At 41.5% G+C, this 18,932-nt stretch overlaps 1 protein-coding gene across 1 annotated transcript in view; it reads right to left on the reverse strand.

The window, feature by feature from the left end:
• LOC132892198 (transient receptor potential cation channel subfamily M member 2-like) overlaps positions 1-18,932 on the reverse strand; it is a 96,383-nt gene that overhangs the window by 46,973 nt on the left and 30,478 nt on the right. Inside the window, exons 3-14 of the mRNA XM_060930590.1 lie at positions 17,378-17,475; positions 16,762-16,835; positions 16,364-16,532; positions 16,056-16,236; positions 14,794-14,960; positions 13,130-13,310; positions 12,285-12,346; positions 12,004-12,204; positions 3,666-3,768; positions 1,708-1,820; positions 996-1,331; positions 546-680 (exon numbers count right to left, since the gene is read on the reverse strand). Of these exons, the coding sequence (XP_060786573.1) occupies positions 546-680; positions 996-1,331; positions 1,708-1,820; positions 3,666-3,768; positions 12,004-12,204; positions 12,285-12,346; positions 13,130-13,310; positions 14,794-14,960; positions 16,056-16,236; positions 16,364-16,532; positions 16,762-16,835; positions 17,378-17,475 (1,820 nt within the window). The remainder of the gene's footprint in view (positions 1-545; positions 681-995; positions 1,332-1,707; positions 1,821-3,665; positions 3,769-12,003; positions 12,205-12,284; positions 12,347-13,129; positions 13,311-14,793; positions 14,961-16,055; positions 16,237-16,363; positions 16,533-16,761; positions 16,836-17,377; positions 17,476-18,932) is intronic.

Raw genomic sequence — 18,932 nt, forward strand, 5'->3', positions numbered from 1 at the left:
AGCCTCAAAAAAGTGGGGGACTGATGGTGGAACTAGAGTTCATACCCCCATGACAAGGTCATCAGGATTTATACCCCTGATGTATTTGCTATTCACAAACTTCACTCTTCACAGGTTTTCTCAGATTTCAGGCATTTAGAGGTGGATCAGGGACCCTTTTTTTTTTTTTTTGATAGAGCTTTGGGTGTGGGGTTCAGTATGCCTGTGGCTCCATTGTGGCCTGTGAGTCTTTGGAGGGAATTGGAGTCTTGAAGCCTGGGCTCTCTAATCTAGTGCCTCAGGGAAAACCTTGCAAGATTGCTTTGCATGCTTTTGGCAGTGTGGACTGTGACATTCATGCCTGACGATGATTGTTGATCAAAATTGTGGAGAATTGAATTTAACTTGTAGGTAGCAGAGAATTCTAAAAATTATGGACTGCCCATTTTACTGAACATCTATTACTAGACTAATTTGCCGTTAAGTGGACTACTGAGTTATTCTCCAGGAAAAATAACCAAAGAACCCTAGAATGACATTTTCTAAGAGGGTATTTATATTAGAACCTGTTCCCAAGTGATTTGTGCCAAATCTTTCTGATTCTGAAGCACACTCCAAAGGAACAGATCTCTATCTGCCTGAGACATTGTGTCTGGGACCATCTCCTCCTCTGACCACGTCGGCTCTTGAGACTGGTCTTTCTGTAAAGCCAAAGGAAAAGGTTTTTTTTATATTGAAGTCAATTTCACTGATATGTTTTGTTTGAAAATGTTGATAAGCATGCACACACTTGCACTTACTCTACTCTCATCTAAGGTATGAAGACATACAGATGTTTTGAACTTGATAAAATTATTGTCTAAGCTTATTAAGTAGTTATCCACCTTAAAGCACATTATTCAGTAAGTATAATACAGAATTACTTGATAATTACAATGACTTATTAACTGCACTGAAAAAAAGGTATGTGGTATATAGTGTGAGATGCAAGTCTCTGTGGTCTCATTCAAACTCACTGTAAAACCCTTGTTGTCAATGGGCATCCCTATTTGGCAACTTTTAGCTCTATTTTGAGAGGGTGACTCTCCCGTGGGGTAGAGCGGTTGAGTGAAACTGCCCAGCAGGTGCTGCACTTCAGTAGCCACATGGTCCAGGGTAATCTTGCTGCCCATAGCTTGCTTGGCCACTTTGTGCAAAAACAGACAGCTGGGACAATGATTATACAGATCAGACAGTGTATCTTTTTGTTTGAGGAACTGGATGAAGCATAGCCCATTCTCCAGCAGCAGACGTACAATCTCAGCCTTATGGTCCACCAGGGAGGAGAACATGGCTTTGTGCAGATCACTGGACTGAGGGAAAGTAGCACATGGAATAGTTACCATATTTTTTAAAAAATTTATTTGGCTAATGTTTTTATCTGAAGTAAAGAAGCAGAATCCAATCCAAGAAGGACTGTACTTAAAGGATGGGTGAGATAAACCTTAACAGGTCATTACTCAATACTCAGTATTCTGTCAGGACTAACGGTATACATTAGTTACAAGAATAGATCAATACAGAGCTGTTCTGAATTATTCTATAGAATGCTCCTTTAACATAAAATATGAAAAAAAAATCCAGAAATTTAAATAAACAAGGCTTGTACAATATAATTAGATTTTGTCCAATTAAAAAAAAAATCAGAGCAGAGACTTCAGTAGCGCTGAGATATAAATTTTTACAAACCTTCCATTTACTTTCTTCAGTGAAGATCTCACTCTGTGCAATGTCGACTCGGTTCCAGACCACAGTCAGCTCCAGCTGTCTCTCTCTGTTCATACTATCACTGCACAGGGGGGCTGTGGAGATAAAGCTAGTTTTCCTCTTGTGTTGTTTATCAATAACCAACACACAAAAAACAAATTTGAAGAAAAACTTGTACTGTGTGAAGAATTCATGCAGGTTACACATCACTTTGATCATCTCTTAATGTAGAACTAATTATCTTAAAGCATTATTCAGTGTCTACTATGAAACTGAAAATGAAGGTCTGGTGAAGAATAAATGCCATCTGTCAACAAATCCTGGGAGTTTATAGTATGAGGTTTGATAATTTCACGTAATACGAATAAGCCATTCACCAGACCTAGTGGAAAGCTAGCACATCTAGATATTTCCTAGTGGAAAGCTAACATATCTGTTTAGTCAAGCCTTTTGTTAATGGTGTTTATGAGGTAAAGGTGTAGATCTAGAGGGTCCTCAGACGTAGAGTGTTTTGGTAAACTGGGATGTATGGATGCTGTCAGTCCCTACTCGCTTGCTCACTCAAGTTTGTTGACGGTGTAGTGGCTGGCTGCTTTATGTCCCGGGGCTCCCTCATGCCTGTGTTACCTTCTGGCTCTCCCTCTTTTAGTTATGCTGTCATAGTTAGTTGCCGGAGTCCCTGCTTGTACTCAGTGCAATATGTATACTGTTCCTTCTTATTCAGGTGACATTGGGCATACCTAACAACCTGCGTTTTCTCCCCCCCCCCCCCAAATCTGTCCCTCTGAGTTGCATGGAGTCAACAGGAAATCTTTTGGTGGAGAGGGTGGAGACCTCGACTGGCTATCGTAGCCTGTAGGGAATCAGCCGTCAGACATTCTGTCGCATGTCCCAGACCCGGTGAAATGTAACTGAATTGTCTTGGCCAGCCCTAAGGGTCCCATCTGCATCTCATCATTGCTGAGGAGTGTGCTCCCATCACCCAATCAAGCATCCAGCCAGAGCAGGTCATGATATTTTTTAACCATATTAACATGCCATTGTTGTGTATTATGCCTGATGTCAAGACTCTCGTCTCTGCGAGCCTACCACACAGATTTAATACTTGTGTCATTTTTAGGGCATACCTAACAACCTGTGTTTTCTCTCTCTCTCTCCCCCCCCCATCTGTCCCTCTGAGTTACATGTTGATCCTGGGATTGAGATGCTGGCCTCTTCTGCCCCTCGGACCTGCTTGATCCATCCTGGTGCCCTGTGTCTGGTCGGAGTTTTATCGCATCGCACCTGTGAAGGATGGCCCCATGAGGACAGTTGAGGGTTATACCTGGAGGATGCTCTGGACTCTTACAGTAATGCTTTTATGGCTGAGGACTACAGTTAACTTGCTAACTTTAGGACTGCAGTTGTCTTGAACAGTTTTGCACTCAAGTTTCCATCAATGAAGAGTTATAACATCAACGAAACTGTCTTCATGTTAAAACTGTTAATGTTATGGTCATGCTGTCTGTTGTTGCCCAAATGAGGATGGGTTCCCTTTTGAGTCTGGTTCCTCTCGAGTTTTCTTCCTCATGTCGTCTGAGGGAGTTTTTCCTTGCCACCGTCGCCACAGGCTTGCTCATTTGGGATAGATTAGGGACAAAATTAGCTCATGTTTTAAGTCGTTCAAATTCTGTAAAGCTGCTTTGCAACAATGTTTATTGTTAAAAGCGCTATACAAATAAACTTGACTTGACTTGACTTGACTTGACTAGATAACAGACTATGTTAAATCCATAGCCACTAATGGAAGCACAAAGCTGTACCAGACTTTGCTGGCCAAATTTTCCAGAAGGGTACTGTATACCTTACGGTCATGAATTTCTCTGAGTATTAATCACTGAGTATTTCCAGCTAATGAAGGGAAAGACAGTTACCAATGTAGAAATTAGATCAAACTGCACCTTTTAGAAAAGCTTGGAGAATAGCTACATCCACATCATTGTCTTTTTCCTCATCAATGCGTAACACTGTCAGCAGCTGTGGGAACTGGATAATGTCTTGAATCTGTGCAAAGTATGGTAATACATTAGTGGGAGTGGCACATCCATCCATTATCTATGGCAGTTATGCCTCAGGGTCACAGGGAAGCTGGAGCCAATCCCAGCTGACACTGGGCAAGAGGTGAGGTACACCCTGGACAAAGTTACCAATCTATCGCAGGGCTAGCACAGAGATGAACAACCAATCACACTCAATAACCCAAACCCATAACTACGTCATTGCTTGCTTAACACAATGCATTATGGGCGATACCCAGGGTCGGCTCTGCCATACTGCTTATTTTCGCCTTTGTTAAACATTGCATTATTCTGTCTAACCAGTTTTAACCATGCCTAAAGTGAATTGCTGTGTGCGTAACTGTGTCTCCACAACAAAGAGAATGCATAATTTGAGCTTTTATCAGCTGCCAGTCGAGAAGAAAGAAATGGATAAGTTTAATCCGCAACGAAAACCTTCGAACTGAATCGAAATGGACAAGTGTTTGGAGCTTACATTTCTCTAGTGAGAAAAAGACGGACTTAAACTGTGACCCAGCAATATTTCCATGGTCTGTGGAATGGCCTTCAGTTATAGATGATTATAACAATCACTACTATTCATCGTCTGAAACTAGCGATATTCCAAAGCCCGTAAAACAAAGAAGCATTCTTCAGCCTTTGCCTCTCAATGTACCGAAGCACTTGGCAGCCGAACGAGCCTGTCAGACCAATAAAACTCCCAAACCACGAAGGAATCTCTTTCGGGTATGTATAATGTTCAGTGTACCTCACTAGTGGCATTTATTGAAGTAAATGCCTTTATACTGAACATGACACAGCAGATCAGCAGGTTTCTAAAGATTTCTTTTGGAATGTTTCCTTATCAAGTTTTATTTAACTAATCACTCATTTATAAATGTTTTGATGCTGTTTATCTGGGCCTGGGATCACAAAGCAATCTTAGACTTAAGTCAAAAGTTGATTTTGCATAATAGTTTCCCTTACTGCATCTGTAACTTTCATTGTGCTGGGTCAAGATTAAGTATAAGATTTCATTAGAACAAAGCTTCTTAGAAAATGGTAAGGAGTAACTGAAGATTAAAAGAAACAAATTTAGACTTAAGTCAAAGATTGCTTGGTGATCCCAGGGCTTGTAGTCCAGGGAGTGTAAAAAACAACCCCCCCCCCCCAAAAAAAAAAAAAAAAACCTTCTTACCTTCTCACCAAGCTTGATTTGAATTCTGATTTTCCTGCTGTAAACCCTTGCCATGTTATCCACCTCTTTAAATCACCAATTTCATTGTCTTCCATGACAGAGCATGGCAAAATTGCTCCTCTCATATCACTCTCATGTACTGTACCGTAAAATTAATCTGACATCTGCTATATTCCCCATAATGCATTGCAGTAAACAAGCGAAGATGTAGTTATACTTGGGGGCTATTCACACCTCTTGGCAATTTAGAGTAGCCAGTTGATCGAATCTTCATGTCTTTGGACTGTGGGAGGAAACCGGAGCACCTGAAGGAAACCCATGCAGGCAAGGGGAGAACATGACTCTCCACACAGAAATGCCCCAGTCCGTTGCAAAGTTCCAATCAAGAACCTTCTTGCTGAGAGGCAACAGTGCTAACCACTGCACCACCATGCTGCCCCATGGTGCCACATATTAGAAGTTGATTTGTAGCTAATGTTTTCATATTCAACAGCATTTACAGCTGTTAGTGCTTTGTTTAGTTTTCTTATGTTCATACCTTGTATTGCTGGGTTTCAGCCATGTGGCTTTTCTTCGTGGTTTTGCCAGAAGTGAAATAGCTGGTGGCCTAAACAGCTGCCATAGTGCAAACAACTAGCGATAACTTATCAGAGTATGCTTGTAATCTAGAAGCCATCGCTCGCTTTAGATATATTCAGAAGATTGCTACATGCAATGGAATAGACCCCTACAGTCTGGGAAAGAAGTATTTGTCATACGATCTCGAAAACTACCCTTCAGTCAAGCTCCCCGACATCTCGAACCATCTGGTGTTGCAGACACCCTTCTACACCGCAAAACAGATGAAAGTGTGGAAGAGTATGGAGGCTTACAACTTATGTACGTGGCTGGGTAAAGGACCTCAGTATCAAGTTGCTGCCGAATGAGAACTGTATTGTTTTTGCCCGTGTAAATGTTTTTTTTCAGCTTTTCGTTTGTGTCTTTACAACAAAGTGCTGCAAGTTGAAGTGTAAACAAACAACAGTTGGCTTGATTCTCACTTGTGTTTGCTCTTATCTCTCAGGTAAATCATTTATAAAGATTGTCAGAAACCCCTTTAAAGACCTGGATCTTTGTTAAACAAGATGGAGAAGTGATCATGGTGCATTGCAACTGTATGAACTTGAGCATGCTTTGACTTGGCTCCCTTCAGTTTCAGTGAGAGGTGGCTTTTGAACCTCTCATCATCTTTTTGTGAAATCCTGTGTTCGTTCACCCTTCCGTTTCCGGTTGAGAGTACATCGTGCGCGTTCTGGCTGCCGCTTCTCACCGGAGCTTTTTTGTTTGTTTGTTTTTTTTGAGCTTTTTTGTTTTTTGAGCTTTTTTGTTTTTTTTGTTTTATTTTATTTCTTTTTTAATTGTTTTTTTCTGTGTGTTTGTGTAGTTTGATGTTTGTTTGAGTGTTTGTCCGCCGGTGGTGGTGTAGCTCTGGACCTAGTTTTGGGCATCGATTCCCTCCAGGCCTTGGTTCGCTGTGGGCGATGCCTGCGCTCCCAGCTATGGACTGCAGTGAGCTCGCTGCTCATTTTACATTGTAGTTGTCCAGTGCTCTGTGCTTTAACGCTTGGCGTGATGTTCTGAGTGATGTTGCTCAGTGGTGTTGCGGCGGCTGTGCAGGCGGTTTGGGACACACCAGCGCTCTGCGTGGCAGAGCTTCTCTGCTCGCTTTGTGGATTCATGGCGTGGTGTTCGAGCGATGTTGCTGACGGCATCACGGCGGCAGTGCTGGAGATGTGGAACCTGTTTTCGTGTGCCTTTTGGTGGGACTGTGGCTGCTACACCATGGGAATTACATCCTGACCCCTACTTGGTGGACTTTTTATTTTTTATTTATTTATTTTTATTATATTTTATTTTTTTTCTTTCTTTGTCTATTATTATCTGTTGTCTGTGTCTGTGTGTGTGTGTGTGTGTATTTGTGTGTATGTTTGAACCTTCTGTAAAGCGTCTTTGAGTACCATGAAAAGCGCTATACAAAATAAATGTATTATTATTATTATTATTTTTTATTAGTTCACAGGGAACTCTGAAGAAACTTTTCAGTTTCATGGTTTGATCGATTTGAACCTAAAACAATGCAACAACATAAGGCATTTTTCATGCAAGCAATGCACCTTCTTCGTACAAATGCTTTGGCAACTGAGCTTTGGTAGACCACCAGCTAAAGTTTTTAATAACTCATGAGAAAGCCACAAAGTGGCTTTGAATTAAGAGGGTGGATCCGTGGACAAATGCTGCTGGGACGCAAGCTGGTGTCTGATCAACCCTGGCTGGGTTGCCTGGGAGAGGGCGTATGATGTTGAAAGACCTGAAACACCCGATGACTCCAGGTTACATCACTGATGATGTGTCCCAGAGCATCCATGAGATATATCTTTCATCTATTCCCATCTGGCAGAGCCAGTGACACCCAGGAAAGGCTGGTTGACAGCCAAAAACAGTTTGGTGACAACTGGAGAGACAGTTGGCAGCTCAGGAAGATGGCAATTGGGACAGGAAGGGTTAGCACCCCCGGCCTGTATCTCCTGTGAGGGAGAAACCCAAATAAGCTATGGAAAAGCCTTCTGAAAGATATCCCCAGGGGAGCCCGAGAGGGGGAAGGATGAAAACCCCACTATGACAGACACAAGGTTATCAAATTGGAATGGAAATTCGATGATGAGTGAAAGATACATCTACGGTAAAGTCTGCAAAAATCTGTGAGGCCTCAGAATACATCAGGCCAGGATGAAATGCAGGGAGCAGGAGAATGAACTGCAGCACACAGGACTTGGTCCTGGTGAGACACAGGAGGAGTCCGGCCAGGAATCACCCCACAGAGCCCAGTCCCTCCAGGCAGAAAAAACTCCCAACCCCTGCACAGCAGTCCCACAGACGTGGATCAAGTGGTATCCAGCTAATAACAAGACCTTGTGGTTACAGTTTGAGGCAGATACATGCAAGATCTTAGAGACAGTAGCCAGGGGAGGAGTGGATTGCCAGCTCAAGACTATGACATCTATTATAGTCAGCGATGGAGCAGAAAGGTTTGGCCACATCGAGAGAAACAATGTTCAGCCACCCTATGTAATGAACCATCAGTCCACCAAGATACACCAGCTGAGGAAAGAGCTCCACACCCTGAAAAAGAACAACAAAATGTCCAGTGAGGAGGAGAAGCAACCGCTCGCCGAGCTCTATAAAATCTTAAGGAAGAAGCTCATGATACTGCATAGGGCTGAGTGGCACAGGAGACAGGGAAGAGAAAGGGCAAGAAAGTGTGCTGCATTAATTTCCAACCCATTCGCTTTCACCAAGAAGCTACTGGGGGACAAGCGCAGTGGCAGCCTCATGTGCTCAGCAGAGGAGATAAACACCTTTCTGCACTCTACCCTTTGCGATCCAGAGTGGGACCAGGAGCTTGAACCCCATGTGGCCATCATAAGGCCATTACCACCATCAGTGGAGTTCATCATGAAGGAGCCCAGCTGGATGGAGGTTCAGGAAGTCATCAGAGGAGCAAGATCTGCCTCTGCCCCAGGTCCAAGTGGAGTCCTGTATGCTGTGTACAAGCATTGCCCACAGCTCCTCCATCACCTGTGGAAAATCCTAAGGGTGATCTGGCGCAGGGGAAGGGTGACCAACCAGTGGAGGTGTGCTGAGGGGGTCTGGATTCCTAAAGAGGAGAACTCAATAACCATCAGTCAGTTCAGGTCCATATCACTGCTGAGCATGGAAGGAAAGATATTTTTCAGTATCATGTCGCGTCGACTGACCGAGTTCCTTCTGAAGAATGGATATATTGACATGGCGGTTCAGAAGGGTGGGATCCCTGGAGTGCCTGGCTGTTTCGAACACACTGGTGTGGTCACACAATTCATCAGAGAGGCAAGAGAAGGAAAGGGAGACCTAAGTGTTTTGTGGCTGGACCTGGCAAATGCATATGGATCAATGCCACACAAACTCGTCTCGCTTGCCCTGCTTCGGCACCCTGTTCCCAGGAAAATGAAGGACCTTATCCTGGACTATTACAGCAACTTCAGGTTAAGAGTCACTGATGGATCTGGCGCATCCATGAGATGTATCTTTCATCTATTTCATCTGAGGCAGATGTGACGTCACATGAAACCCAGCAATTGTTGGTGCTACCTGATTCTCCAAAATAGCTGCTGTTTCAGCTTTGTTTTTTACTCTTTGATGATTAATAAAATGTTGCTGGAATTGTTCCACTAATAAATCCCACTAATCAATGTCCAACAGGTATGGAAAAAAATTGACGATAATAGTGTGTTAACAGTAAATTCATATCCCCATATTACAATTATTGATAACAATTAAAATTAAGGTTCATGCACAGTTATGTAAACAGTAATCAATACCAGGGATAATTACATTTCCTCATATCCCGATGTAAAACCAATACAGTCCTGTTTGAGCTTAATTATATAATAATAAATACTGTATATACATTTGGCAAAAAAACTACTTTTTATGCTGCAACTGAAATGTCACTATTTTCGTGGTAAATTATAGCTCAGCTTTAATTTATTTAAAAAAAAAACCTCAGAAACTGCAGTATATACACAGGTGCTGGTCATATAATTAGAATATCATGAAAAAGTTGATTTATTTCAGTAATTCCATTCAAAAAGTGAAACTTGTATATTATATTCATTCATTACACACAGACTGATATATTTCAAATATTTATTTCTTTTAATTTTGATGATTATAACTGACAACTAATGAAAATCCCAAATTCAGTATCTCAGAAAATTAGAATATTACTTAAGACCAATACAAAAAAAAGGATTTTTAGAAATGTTGGCTAACTGAAAAGTATGAACATGAAAAGTATCAGCATGTACAGCACTCAATACTTAGTTGGGGCTCCTTTTGCCTGAATTACTGCAGCAATGCGGCGTGGCATGGAGTCGATCAGTCTGTGGCACTGCTCGGGTGTTATGAGAGCCCAGGTTGCTCTGATACTGGCCTTCAGCTCTTCTGCATTGTTGGGTCTGGCGTATCGCATCTTCCTCTTCACAATACCCCATAGATTTTCTATGGGGTTAAAGGAACAGTCCACCGTACTTCCATAATGAAATATGCTCTTATCTGAATTGAGACGAGCTGCTCCGTACCTCTCTGAGCTTTGCGCGACCTCCCAGTCAGTCAGACGCAGTCAGACGTGCTGTCACTCCTGTTAGCAATGTAGCTAGGCTCAGTATGGCCAATGGTATTTTTTGTGGCTGTAGTTAGATGCGACCAAACTCTTCCACGTTTTTCCTGTTTACACAGGTTTATATGACCAGTGATATGAAACAAGTTCAGTTACACAAATTGAAACGCAGCGATTTTCTATGCTATGGAAAGTCCGCACTATAATGACAGGCGTACTAACACCTTCTGCGCGCTTCGGCAGCGCATTGATACGGAGCTCAGATATCAATGCGCTGCTGAAGCGCGCAGAAGGTGTTAGTACGCCTGTCATTATAGTGCGGACTTTCCATAGCATAGAAAATCGCTACGTTTCAATTTGTGTAACTGAACTTGTTTCATATCACTGGTCATATAAACCTATGTAAACAGGAAAAACGCGGAAGAGTTTGGTCGCATCTAACTACAGCCCCAAAAAGTACCATTGGCCATACTGAGCCTAGCTACATTGCTAACAGGAGTGACAGCGCGTCTGACTGCGTCTGACTGACTGGGAGGTCGCGCAAAGCTCGGATAGGTACGGAGCAGCTCGTCTCAATTCAGATAAGAGCATATTTCATTATGGAAGTATGGTGGACTGTTCCTTTAAGGTCAGGCGAGTTTGCTGGCCAATTAAGAACAGGGATACCATGGTCCTTAAATCAGGTACTGGTAGCTTTGGCACTGTGTGCAGGTGCCAAGTCCTGTTGGAAAATGAAATCTGCATCTCCATAAAGTTGATCAGCAGCAGGAAGCATGAAGTGCTCTAAAACTTCCTGGTAGACGGCTGCGTTGACCTTGGACCTCAGAAAACACAGTGGAGCAACACTAGCAGATGACATGGCACCCCAAACCATCACTGACTGTGGAAACTTTACACTGGACCTCAAGCAACATGGATTCTGTGCCTCTCCTCTCTTCCTCCAGACTCTGGGACCTTGATTTCCAAAGGAAATGCAAAATTTACTTTCATCAGAGAACATAACTTTGGACCACTCAGCAGCAGTCCAGTCCTTTTTGTCTTTAGCCCAGGTGAGACACTTCTGATGCTGGTTCTTGTTCAAGAGTGGCTTGACACAAGGAATGCGACAGCTGAAATCCATGTCTTGCATACATCTGTGCGTGGTGGTTCTTGTAGCACTGACTCCAGCTGCAGTCCACTCTTTGTGAATCTCCCCCACATTTTTGAATGGGCTTTGTTTCACAATCCTCTCCAGGGTGCGGTTATCCCTATTGCTTGTACACTTTTTTCTACCACATCTTTTCCTTCCCTTCGCCTCTCTATTAATGTGCTTGGACACAGAGCTCTGTGAACAGCCAGCCTCTTTAGCAATAACCTTTTGTGTCTTGCCCTCCTTGTGCAAGGTGTCAATGGTCGTCTTTTGGACAACTGTCAAGTCAGCAGTCTTCCCCATGATTGTGGAGCCTACAGAACTAGACTGAGAGACCATTTAAAGGCCTTTGCAGGTGTTTTGAATTAATTAGCTGATTAGAGTGTGGCACCAGATGTCTTCAATATTGAACCTTTTCACAGTATTCTAATTTTCTGAGATACTGAATTTGGGGTTTTCATTAGCTGTCAGTTATAATCATCAAAATTAAAAGAAATAAACACTTGAAATATATCAGTCTGTGTGTAATGAATGAATATAATATACAAGTTTCACTTTCTGAATGGAATTACTGAAATAAATCAACTTTTTCATGATATTCTAATTATATGACCAGCACCTGTGTGTGTGTGTGTGTGTGTGTGTGTGTGTGTGTGTGTGTGTATAATTTTTTTTTTTTGTAATTTCCTGTCTAGGGACATAATTGTTTTGTTCCAACCTTTTTGGTCCACTCAATGATCTTCAAATCAGAAAAGGTCTCATATTCTTTTGCAAAAAACTTGATGATCAGTTGTTGGATGAGCTCTATTGTGACTTTGGACAAAGGTAGGCCAGCCACGTTGGCGATGACATCAGCCAAGTGCCCAGAACCTTCCAGAACAATGCATGGAGTGCCATTCATCATGGAGCTGTAGATTGTCTGTGGGAAGTGATAGGTGGCTTCTGAGCAAAATGGACTGTACATGTTGGGTTAAAAAGAGAACATGAATTTGAGCTCACATTTAGGGTTCCAGCTCCACCATCTAGTACCACATAACCAACTGGAATCTTCAGTTCACTCTCTGGTAAGGATGATTATCAGTCCATTAGGCAAAACTGCTATAACACTACTAGATACAGTATTTAAAGACTGTAATCTTTTAGAAAAGTATAAAGACATTTAATGAAGAACCTCAATAATATAGAGAGGATATTACACGGTTGCGTAAAGATATGAAGTTTATCTTCGAGTGGTGAATATATATCACGAGTGAGCAAAGCAAACGAGTGAAAATATTTTCAACACAAGAAGATAAACTTCATATCTTTGTACCACCGTGTAATGTTCTTTATATTGTATGGACACATCCACAAAAAAATGCAAGTTCATCAAAAGAATTTTAATTTTGAGCCAGTTTGCCATTTTGACAACGTTTGTCAAGCCAACTGGAAAACACTGGGAGTGACATCATCTGAGTGAAATATTGGGAAAAAAAATGTCACTCAGGTCTGTGATGTATTTCACATGAAAAATGCAAGTTTTTCAACACAAGAAGATAAATTTCATATCTTCAAGCCCACGTGTGATTTTCTTTTTATTATATAGATGCATTCACAAACAAAAAGTACCCAAATTTATCAAAACAATTAATCGATTTCCTAACGAGTGACATATAGAGATTTATATCATGGTTTTGCTTCTCTGTCCTGGATGTAGCTTGTATGAAAAATATGAGTGGTGTATTTCCCAGTAAAACACTTGTGTCCATATAATATACTTGTGTGTGTGTGTGTGTGTGTGTGTGTGTGTGTGTGTGTGTGTGTGTGTGTGTGTGTCACTCAGCAAAACAAATCTGCACACTCACCTGGGTTTCCTAGCGGTTTTTCTGAGATCAGTTTCTCCAGTTGCTCACGAAGTTGAATCTCAGCCCCATATTTGCCAGATGTTCCATCATCCACCAGCAGGAAGTGAGAGTGATTAACATCCAGGCAGGATAAGTGGCCCTCACCTTGTTCATCCAGGCAGTAATGAGCAGGAAAGCTACCCTGAAAAATGCAAAAGACAAAGTGAGACAAACAGACAGATTGACAGACAATTTAGGGTGGTACATGATCAAATCAGGGTTCAGTCAAGCTTTAGTTACTGTTTGTGTAGACTTTTGCATTTTTGACACGTCTCTGTGTGGGTTTCCTTTGAGTTCTCCTGTTTCCTCCCACTCCCCAAAAGCATGCCAAGTGCATTGGTTATTCTAAATTGCCCCCTAGGTTTGGATGAGTGTGGAAATGTGTACATGCACAGTGTCTTGCAATGGATTGGCATCTCATCCAATGCATCCAGTGTTACCAGGATAGGCTTCCCGACCAGGATAAAGTGCTTACTACAGATGAATGAATTGCATTTAAATTTACATTTATGACCTTTGGTAGATGTCCTTATTCAGAGCAACTTACAGAAGCGCTTTGAAGTCTTGATCAATAAGTAAATCCTGATTCTGATTCACTAGGTCATGGACTAAGAATACCATCAGTCTAAAACTCTGTTGGGGAGGTTATATATCAAGAAAAGCACACAAAACACGTTTTTAAGTGCTAATTTAAGTACTTCAGGAAGACGTAGGTCTTTAGTCATTGTTTGAAGACAGCTGGTAACTCAGCTGTTTGGACATCTAGGGAATGTTCATTCCACCATCTAGGTGCCAGTACAGAGAAGAGTCTTGATGCATGCCTTTCTTGTACCCTGAGAAATGGTGGAACCATTTGAGCATTGCTAGAGGATCAGAGAGAGCGTGGTGCAGAGCAGGGTGTGATAAGTGCTTTGAGGTAAGTTGGTTGTAATACTCTCACAAATTAAACACACAAGACACAAGAGTAAACACACAAGAGTAAATTGCCAGTAATCAAACACAGGTGAAACTTATCACGTGTTCTCTGCCAGTTCTACCTGACTCCTCACTGCCTACAGCTAACACTCGACCACGCCCCTGCTGCCACATTGGCGCTGGTCCATTTTTAGCTTTGTAGGCAAGCATGAATGTTTTAAATCTGATGCGGGCAGCTAAACAATGCCATTAGAGGGAGCATAGCAATGGGGTGGTGTGGAAGGACTTAGGGAGGTCGAAAGCAAATTGTCCAGCTGCATTCTGGATCAGTTGCAGACATCAAATGGCACTCAGAGGCAGACCTGCCAGAAGCAAGTTGCAGTAGTCCAGTCACAAATTAAATCATATTAATTTTATGGAGCTTATATTCTGGTCATTTGACCTGTCAGGAACCAAAATAAATAATGGTCTATAAAATAAAAAAATAATATGCTATAAAAGTCTAACTAAAACAAATAAATGATTTTAGATCCTGTCATATGACCTGACATGAGGAGAACATGCACAGAATCTCCTTACAGACAGTAACTTGAGCTCAGAATCTAACTGGGGACCATGAAACTGTGATGTGCCATGCTAACTGCTTCCACCACCAGGTAAAATTGCTCTAAATATGAAAATCTTGTCAAATGAATTGAAAAGGTAATTACGTCTCGGTGAACCAGAGCCTGGCGGTTGTGAATGACCCCCCACGTGACCATTCCAATAGCCACAATCTGCCCCTCTACAGCAACACTGCTTAGATTATAGTCCTGTTCTGATCTCCCAACATGTTTCACCACACCTGTGTGTGTTCCCCCAGTCAGGATCCATGCACCTGTAACAGACAGAATTGAATTGTTTTGGTATAACTGCTGCTGTAATCATAAAGACTGTTGTGCTCATTCCAGGACTCATATTCACAATATACTCTTACCACACATTAAGTACACTTTGACTTTACTATATACAGTTGTAGAATCTGTAGATGATTTATAATCCCACTACGGGGTGTTATTCAGAAGAAGGTGTGTTTAACATTGAGTCTGGTTCCTCTAAAGGTTTCTTTTTCATGTCCTCTCAGGGTTTTTTGCCTTGTCACTGTCACCTCTTTCTTGCTCATAATGGATCCAAATCTACATTTGTATTTCTGTAATACTGCTATGTCATAACATCTCATATCAATTATCAGCTGAACCAGCTGGACAATGTGGCATAATTTTGCAATTCAGTCAAAGCAGCTTTACAGAAATGTGTGTCTAGACCCCTAATAAGCAAGGCAAAGGCAACAGTAAAAACATTCATGAGGTGACATAAGCAAGAGATTTTGAGGGAAGGCAGAGGCACATCAGTCCTCCTCTGGGAAACTATGGGATAATAATAATAATAATAATAATAATAATAATAATAATAACATCTAGAAGGACACTCAGTAGAGTGTGTACCTTCGCCAAGCTACATATCAACATCAAAATCACTTGAACCTTGGATTATACTAAAGCTGTAACATCAAATTTAATCAAAATCCATTCAGTGCTTTTGGAGTTACACTGGGAACAGCCAAAAAAAAAAAAAAAATCCTGGATCTGGCAACATATCTGGATCCTGGATTCACAGGCATATCCAGATTTGCATCCAAATCTTATCAACTGTTCTTTGACCCATGGGTCACCTTTCCTCAAATGTTCATCAAAATCCATTCACTACATTTTGGAGTTATGTTGGGAACAGACAGACAAAGAAATGGAGGCAAAAATATAACCACCTCCAACAAAGCTGGTGGAGGTAATACTACTACTACTACTGATAATAATAATAATAATAATAATAATAATAATAATAATAATAATAATAATAATAATAAGGCCCATCATCTCTTGTTCTATTACTAGTTATATTACTCTAGAGCAGTGTTCTTGCAAAGGCTGTGTACCTGTGGTTTTGGCCACTTTAATTAGTCCTCTACGGAACTTGTTCTTCAGGTCATTGTTCATATAGAAATTTCTACCTCCTCCTATCACTGATATTAACAAGTTAGGGGGCTGGAGCTTCCAATGCTCGGTCATCAGTTGGTACAGCTTCTCAACAGGCGTATCAGAAGATACACGGACATACTGTTCCCACATGAAAGCATGGAATCGCACAAAAACAAACATATTAAAGAACAAATTCCAATGTCTTCATGATAAATCAAGGGTATAGACAAACATGTTTTCACAGAGAAATCCAATTCCCATTTACCCTGCATGTTTTCTGTCGAAGTCCTGTAAAGCTCATGTATCCAGAAGCATCAGTAGGAACCTCTTTGATGTGCCTATGTTTGTCATACTGCTGCCCTGTGTAGTCATTCAGCTTGATGGCTTCATCTTTGTGTTGGTTCTTTGGATAGCCACACATACAGATCCCCTCTCTGATTGCAAAAACCCACAAAGACACGTTCATAGTCAGGCACTGACCTACTATCACAACAGTTAAAACTTAAATGGAGAAGGAATGAATATGGACACATGGTTAGTGACTGAAATATTTAAATTGTAGGACATATAATAATATACCTAGCCCCTAAAATGCATATTTCTCTAACCAGACAGGACTGGCCTGACTCAGCAGAATAGGGATGCATATTTGATGGTGTATACCTGCCATCTTCTACATAGAAGCAGCACTCTTTTTTCTTGATGTTTTTTTTAATCCAGTTGGACAACGAGTACTGCTGGAAAGAAGAAGACAGCGAGAGATATCTACTTTTAACCTCACACATAACTAGAGCCTGTATACCGTCTTCCATTGGCATACTCACACGGACACAGGCACATTAACACACACACACACACACACACACTGTAGTGGAGTGTGTGCAGTGGAGCGAGTGCATCGAGCTGTGCTCTCAGTCATAACGTCACTACAATGAGATGTGAGCACAGTCAGCAGGAGACTGCAGAGAACGATGCGGGTCAGGATGAGAACACTCCATTAATGTCTCATGTGTCAATAAAAATGTAACTTTCCAAATGGAGAAAGCACTTAGCTTGGTTAAAATGAGCTCACTTACATTTTCATTACAAAAGGAGACATTTAAAGCATTTTCAGTAATCTGAACCTAAAGTGTTTGAAGATATGAAGACAAAAATGAAGAAAAATAAAGGTTTCTGTGTCAGGATTGTGTAATAAATCAAATGATATGAAATAAGAATTCAACATCACATATTATTAAATATTCAAAAACAGTTTCCAAACATAAAATGATTGCCTCACCTTGTGTATTTGTGCCATCAGGGTGTCAAGTTCTATTTTTCCTAACTGCAGCTTTTCAACATTACTGAGATGTACTTTACTCTCTCTTCTGGGTAGTTCTGTGAAGTTATTTACACAAAATTTGGAAGTCAGAGATGCATAAACATCTTTTTCATGCTTATAATTATGACATTAAATAAAACCACATGCAAAAAAAAAAAACCTCAAACAAGGACAAAAGCCACAAAATATCTCATCTCATTATCTCTAGCCGCTTTATCCTTCTACAGGGTCGCAGGCAAGCTGGAGCCTATCCCAGCTGACTACGGGCGAAAGGCGGGGTACACCCTGGACAAGTCGCCAGGTCATCACAGGGCTGACACATAGACACAGACAACCATTCACACTCACATTCACACCTACGGTCAATTTAGAGTCACCAGTTAACCTAACCTGCATGTCTTTGGACTGTGGGGGAAACCGGAGCACCCGGAGGAAACCCACGCGGACACGGGGAGAACATGCAAACTCCACACAGAAAGGCCCTCGCCGGCCCCGGGGCTCGAACCCGGACCTTCTTGCTGTGAGGCGACAGCGCTAACCACTACACCACCGTGCCACCCGCCACAAAATATATCTGAAGAATTCCATCTAAAATAATGACTGCTCTTCCAAGGATTATTTTCTTTTTTGCACACATAATTTGTTTTCTAGTAGCTGTGAATTATTCACTTTGATGCCCCAGACAACTGAATGCACATGCAACACTAATATTGAGATTCACATAATCATATAGAGTACTGTGCAAAAGTCTTAGGCACCTGAATTTTTCATACAAATTTTGTTACAGATTTCTATTTTATGACTTCAACATAATCGAGTCAGGACAAAAACATTTTAGAGTTCCAAAAGTCTGTTTTCCAGTACAAAATTAAATGTCACAGAAAGAAAAAAAAATTGTATCTGAACAGCATATTACAGGAAACCAATTTTCAGATTAAAAAAAGAAAACAATGAAGGCTACTGGGTTTTGCTGCAAAATTAAGAAGCAAGTGTGACAAAGTGTCCAGACTAACTGTGGCTGCTTCTACAAGATGCTCAGTAAAACCTACAGCCCATTTCCTTATAAAACTGTACGAATTGTACCTGAGACGACGACTTTTTTTTTTAAAGCAAAGGGTCGTCTCACACCAAATATGGACTTTGTTTCATTCATTATGGATTACTGCTGATAGTATTTTTTAATATTGAAACATCCATCCAGGGCAGCATGGTGGTGTAGTGGTTAGCGCTGTCACCTCACAGCAAGAAGGTCCGGGTTCGAGCCCCGTGGCCGGCGAGGACCTTTCTGTGTGGAGTTTGCATGTTCTCCCCGTGTCCTCCGGGTGCTCCGGTTTCCCCCACAGTCCAAAGACATGCAGGTTAGGTTAACTGGTGAGTCTAAATTGACCGTAGGTGTGAATGTGAGTGTGAATGGTTGTCTGTATCTATGTGTCAGCCCTGTGATGACCTGGCGACTTGTCCAGGGTGTACCCCGCCTTTCGCCTGTAGTCAGCTGGGATAGGCTCCAGCTTGC

This window comes from Neoarius graeffei, chromosome 9 (genome assembly GCF_027579695.1).
Source record: "Neoarius graeffei isolate fNeoGra1 chromosome 9, fNeoGra1.pri, whole genome shotgun sequence".
In the NCBI taxonomy this organism is placed as follows: Eukaryota; Metazoa; Chordata; class Actinopteri; order Siluriformes; family Ariidae; genus Neoarius; species Neoarius graeffei.